The following is a 6,000-nucleotide window of genomic DNA, read 5'->3' on the forward strand; positions in this document are numbered from 1 at the left end:
CATGAACACTGTCTTGCTACGATGCAAAGCCATGAGACATAAAAGGCGAGAATAAGTGGAGTAGAACCCAAGCATGACTCAGTGTAGAGTTGGTGGGTGCTCTATCTGTCTCTCTGCCGTCTTATTTTCACCTTGGTTCCCCCAAATTTTTTATTTTCTTTCTCAGCTCTACTTGTCTTTGTTTGGTTTTACTCTCTCTACCCACATATAGGCTATCTCCATGATATTCAAATTTCACAGACAGCTTTAGCTCCAACATCCCTTAAGAAAAAGCACCTTCCACATCAGCTAGACACTGAAGAGTCTCAAGAAAAGACTCTGGGTTAACAGGGACAAAGCAAGCAGCAACAATAACTGGGATGATAAAAGCAATATCAGATACATGTCCAAGTCACACTAGAAGAAAGATAGTGCATCTGTCAGAACACAAAATATTGCCTTGTGACAGATTCCATATTTGGCATTTTTTCAACCATCTTAGAGCCATTTTTGACAACCTAAAACTCTGTTTTCACAATGTAAAATGAAAATTAAAAATACCATCCCTGCTTAGCACACAGTTATTTGGAGGAACAAAGGACATAATGCAAATGAAAGCATTATTACATTAACTATTGTGCTATAATATTAAGTGCTCATCACTAAATTGTTGTTGCTCGAATTAAGTATACCTAGGAGAAAGGCTTGACTTACCTATTATCCTAGAAAATATAAATGTAAGTAGTAATCAAATTAATAGTTATTCTATGTGTAGATCTTTACTGAATAAACAGGATTAAGACATGAAATCATAGCACTGGTGTTTATATTGTTTAGGATTTGTATATATTCTGTTTGTTATGAGGGGTATTTATCTTTGTTTTATAGTATATAGCAACTGAGCTTTCTTATACTAGATCAAGGGTCAACAATCATGTATGACAAAGTCGGCCTCATGGAATAATAATCTGTAATGAATTTAGGCTGCTTTACTGCTTCTAGATATCTCAGTATCACTTATGAAAGAGTGTATAATACAGTGACTGGTAATAATAGGTTCTAGCATTTTATAGACCTGGGTTAAACTCTCTCTCTTCCACTTGATATCTGGGTAACCTTTAGCATACTACACCTTCAGTGCTCCAGTGTCTTCTTCATTTGTAAATGGAGAAAATTATACCTACAGAAGTTCAAAGAATGAAAGAAATGAAATTTTTAAAAAAGTGTTACCGGGTTAATTCTTACTAAATGCCACGAAATGTGAACACAGGTGGCACTGATCTAAATGATTTTTCCACAGGTGGTTCTGGATTTCAATCCTGAAAGCTCAAAAACTGAAATTCATAGGGACCCCAGAATAGACTGGCCTCAGCAATTCTGAATCGAGCTATCAAAACACAGAAGAGACACATATAAATTGTTATACGTTATTTTTAATGAGAGTTCTCTGCCAAGTGAATCTCTCTACTACATTCTTTCCCTAGAGATGAGCTACATGGAAAGCCAAGTGAACAGAAAACTTCTCCGAGTGAGGAATCCGAACAAGGAAAGATGGTTATTTGATTTAGGTGTATAATATAACTGTATATATGCGTATTTTTCTCCACCAGGTAGCTATCAGAACATACCACCCCAAAATATACCACTTTGGCATATTATTTTAAGCCTAAGGCAGTTGAGAAAAAGCAGATGTAGCATGGCTCTCTAACCTACCCCTTTCTACCTAAACGTGGGCATAAGTTTCCTGTGAGAAAGTTACCCTCCCTGTATCAGAAAGAGAACATTCTTAACACCAGAGATAGGGAGTTGATACCTAGATGAATCCATACAAACAAACCTACCAAAATATCCTTTATCCTCCATTAGTTTCCCCATAAATTTCCTAGTCACTTTCCCACATATACCACCCCTTTTCCTTTGTCTCATCATAGCTCCATGAGCTATTATGGTACATCAGCTCGCAGACCAATTCCCTTCTTAGGGTCTTCATTTCCTATATACGAAAGCCTCTGTGTACATGTTAAAATTATTAATAACATCAAACAAAATTTGTATGTTTTTCTCCTGTTAACCTCTTTTGTCAGTTGAATTCTCAGGTTCAGACACAGAACCTAAGGGTCCAGGAAAAGTATTTCCTCCCCTAGAGCTCTATTTGTCATGTTGACATACATGTCAGCCAGTCTGGAGGACTCCTGATTCATACTTAATGGGTATTCTCAATATTTGACTCCACTTTCTGCCTTTCTCTAAGCCACCATTACTAATTAGCTTCCCTTTTGATTGACATGAGAAAAGGCATATTAGCTTTCAATTGTTTTATAATCAAGTCTTACAGGCCTAGAGGCCCTTTGTTCTACTTAGGATAATTTTTCCAAGTCTGTAGGTTAGCTCTCTTATTTCTCTGCTTTCATAGTTTTTGGTACATTCCTCAGCATTAACGAGAATACCTGCCTTGTTATACCTGGCATTTAGTAAGTATTTGATAAAAGTTAGTTTATTGATTTTTCCCTCACCATGAGTTTATCCTTACCTGTAGTCCTACTCTGTGTCAAAGAAGTGAAAGTCAAATTTTGTCTACAATCTCATTTGTCTGCAATCTCATTATATTCTCTCGACTGATGGTAATGACCTCTCAACCTACTTAACTGCCTTGCAGCTGCTGCTGCTCAGTCAGCCTATCAGACAAGCCTCCTCAATGTGGAGAACATATTGATGTATTTCCACTGATTATACAATTAGGAATGTGAAGGAGAGTATTTTCAAAGTAGTTTTGTTTTGAAGGAGCAGCAGGAGAACAAGTCAAGAGCGGCTCTATTCAAAATATTCATTTAATAGCTTGTTTCTTCTCCTTTACTACTTATATTTAAAAAAGAAGAGTGGACTAGGGAAGATTGAGGCACAAAGGGAAAGGCATTTTAAAAATTTCAAAGTCACTGGTGAAAAATACTTACATTTTTCCACTGGAAACGTCCTCCCAAACTGTAACTGATAATGGTCTCTGTTACTATTTCCACCCACTTCTGCATCTGCTTTACCACCACTGCCACCTGTTCCTACACACCAACCATGCCTTTTAACATTTTTAGTCTTCTAAGTGAGAACATTTTCTTCTCTTAGCTTTGGATGTATGAATTAATTAATGAGAAACTCAATAGCTGGTATAGAGAGAAAAAACCCAACGAACAGAAGACACCTGAGCTTTTTCGAGAGCTAAGCCTCGAAAAAGAAGCAATGTCTTTGAAAGTGGGTGGGAGAACTCTCAATTGAGTAGACTGCAGCCTCCCACTGGACATATTTAAGGTGAGAATGCCTTACTTGGGCAGGGGACTGAATACACTAAGCTGAGTTTCAGAGGACGGACTAATTATGACCAAATCTGCAGTTTGAATCAACCACATTAGTGATGGGTGGCAAACAGATGACCTTAGTGGAATCAAGCAAATGGGAATCAGCAGAGATAAAAACCACTCATTCCTACAGAAGTATGAAGTCTTTCATCAGCAGGGTCATTGGCAAATACTCATTAGGAGGCATGATGAGACTTTGTTCTCTCTACTTGGACAACTCTTGAGCCTATTGGTAAGCAAAGGTAATTTCTAAAGACCTATAGAGGCTTAGTATTCCATGATCTTCTGAAAAAAAAAAAAAGCCAAATACACACACACACACACACACACACACAACCCTGGAGTATAAACTCTGAAATGCTCATCTTATCTCCCCTCTAAAGGCATTTAGAATCCAATGGGTAAGAAGCTACAGACCTTTCCCTTTTCTTCCCAATGGAATTTGTTTACATGAAGGAGATAGGGTTTCTCTTTGTCTCTCCAGAGCAGGGCAGATGTCCTTCTCCTATATAAGCTCCAAGGTTCCTAATTTTAATGTTGCCTTTCTGTATGAAAAAACACCCCTTTCTTTGCACATGCAGGTCTGCCCATTTGGCTCTGATCACATTGCCATAGAAATTGAAAGAATTGGTGCAAAGGGATCTGATGGAGTTCTTGCTCTAAGTCATAATAATCTGCCTTGCTCGAGAAATGCATAATATGAACAAATATACATTTTAAAAACTTATCGTATATATCCTTGATAGGTAGAAGAACATAGATAATATAGATATAGGTAGATATGTAAAATGATAATATATATTGTGGTTATATATTCACACCACATGAACATGTGCAATTTTCAGTAATTGAACTTTCTATCACAACTATTTGAAAGTAGAATATTACATAGAAAATAATACAAAACCCACATGGGTCTAAAAATGGGGCTTGATTGACATATACAAGCTTTTGCACTTGAAACAAAGGCTACTTAGTCAAGTCTATAAAGGAAACCTCACTACCCAAGGTAGCCATGACATTAAAAATACATATATTTAGTTTATTCATTAAACTAAATGTCATTAAAATTGCCAATCATGTATACACAAACACATAGGTCACTGAATTCTTTTTCCTCCTCTTTTTATAGGTATGGGGCAGTGTCTACAAACAGTTATTGTTCCATCCTGGCCTTTTGCACAGAAAGTCCTTACTGCTCTGCTAAAGATCAAGACAAGATTTTCTGGACAGAACACTCAATTTAAGAGATCATAAGTTTGATTGTGACTTACTTGGAATAGCAGCACAATATGGAGACTTATTTTTTTCACTGTTGACCAACCAAAATTTCCTGTGAGAAGTACAAAGTGAATGTGATAGCAATAAAATAGGAACTATGGACACGTTTCCTGATGATGTTGTGCTGGATTCTTTCAGTATTTTAGATGACCTGGTCATGAACAACTTTAAGGAACTGCCTGAATGTTTTGAATAGTCTCAAGAAACATTAAAAAGGTAATAAAAGACCTTTATAAATGTTTTCCTTAGTTGGAAGGCAACAGGGAATAGAAAGGTAAAAATTTTTTCCGTTTTCAAAATATTACCAAATAAATTGATATTTTCAGACAGAACATTACATAATGGGCCACATTTTAGCAAGATTCTTGAAACAACAAAATTGTTGAATAAAAGTCATCGAAGAATTTCAATTTGTTTGTAATGTAAGCCTGGCTTCTCTGTGCTAGTTAATATTTTTAAAACCTGGAATTGTCTAATTGAGTTGAGTCTAATTTTCCTCTGACATTAAGAAACATTAAGCTGAATATTCCTTTATTAGTGAGAGTTTAAATAAATCCATTGTTACTCCAGTGTGCATTTTATAAATTGATTAGACTTAGCGTTACTTATATAGATTGTTTTATTTAAATGTAAAATTTACTTAATTTTTTTTGTTTTTGTTATGTTTCGTTTTATTGTTACTTTCTATTTATAACAGATGATAATGCTTGTTTATTTATGGTAGCGATATAATGTTTTTATTTCCCAAAGTAAAATTAAATTTTAAAATTATTCGCATACACGTCTCTGATTATGTTACCTTGCAGATTCTGTAGGTGAATTTAGAACCTTTGGTTTAAAGTATATGACAGGAAAAGAAAAACGATATTTCAACAAGAATAGACTATTCCTATAGATGCTTCTTTGGCCTGGAGCATCCTTTCTATTTAGCATAACTGAATTCTGTCTTCAAGGACAATTTCAAATAGAAATACTTATTCTGAAGAAAACGCTCCCCAGGCACTACAGAAGGAATTAATTGTTCTTCCAGTAATCTTTCGATATTTCCACCAATCTTATATTTACCTCAAAGTACAGATTAGATATGTGCAAAGATGACACCAAAATACAATAGATATTTAATAAACATTTGTTGATTTTTGAAAAATGTTTCATTTTTATGCATCTGTATTTTTACCTATGGCAAAATACTCTCTAACGCTATTAGACACACAGGGAAATATTAGGTTGGTGCAAAAGTAATTGTAATTTAGAAGTTTAAAAACAATTGCAAAAACCGCAATTACTTTTGCACCAATCTACCGTGTTTCCCTGAAAATAAGACCTAGCCAGACAATCAGCTCTAATGTGTCATTTGGAGCAAAAACTAATATAAGACTCGGTCTTATTTTAC

At 35.3% G+C, this 6,000-nt stretch overlaps 1 protein-coding gene across 3 annotated transcripts in view; it reads left to right on the plus strand.

Moving 5' to 3' along the window:
* TMEM144 (transmembrane protein 144) overlaps positions 1-5,459 on the plus strand; it is a 79,921-nt gene extending 74,462 nt beyond the window's left edge. For 2 of the 3 annotated variants that reach the window (XR_013995204.1, XR_013995205.1), the window contains one exon: positions 4,459-5,382. Coding sequence is in view for 1 of the 3 variants with exons in the window: in XM_081077574.1 (XP_080933700.1) it covers positions 4,459-4,533 (75 nt within the window). In the remaining 2 variants the exon portion in view is untranslated. Of the gene's footprint in view, positions 1-4,458 lie in introns of all 3 variants that reach the window. The other variant, XM_081077574.1, reaches the window with a different exon arrangement.
* The last annotated feature ends 541 nt before the right edge of the window (positions 5,460-6,000 follow it).

This window comes from Rhinolophus hipposideros, assembly GCF_964194185.1.
Source record: "Rhinolophus hipposideros genome assembly, chromosome: 16".
Taxonomy (NCBI): Eukaryota; Metazoa; Chordata; class Mammalia; order Chiroptera; family Rhinolophidae; genus Rhinolophus; species Rhinolophus hipposideros.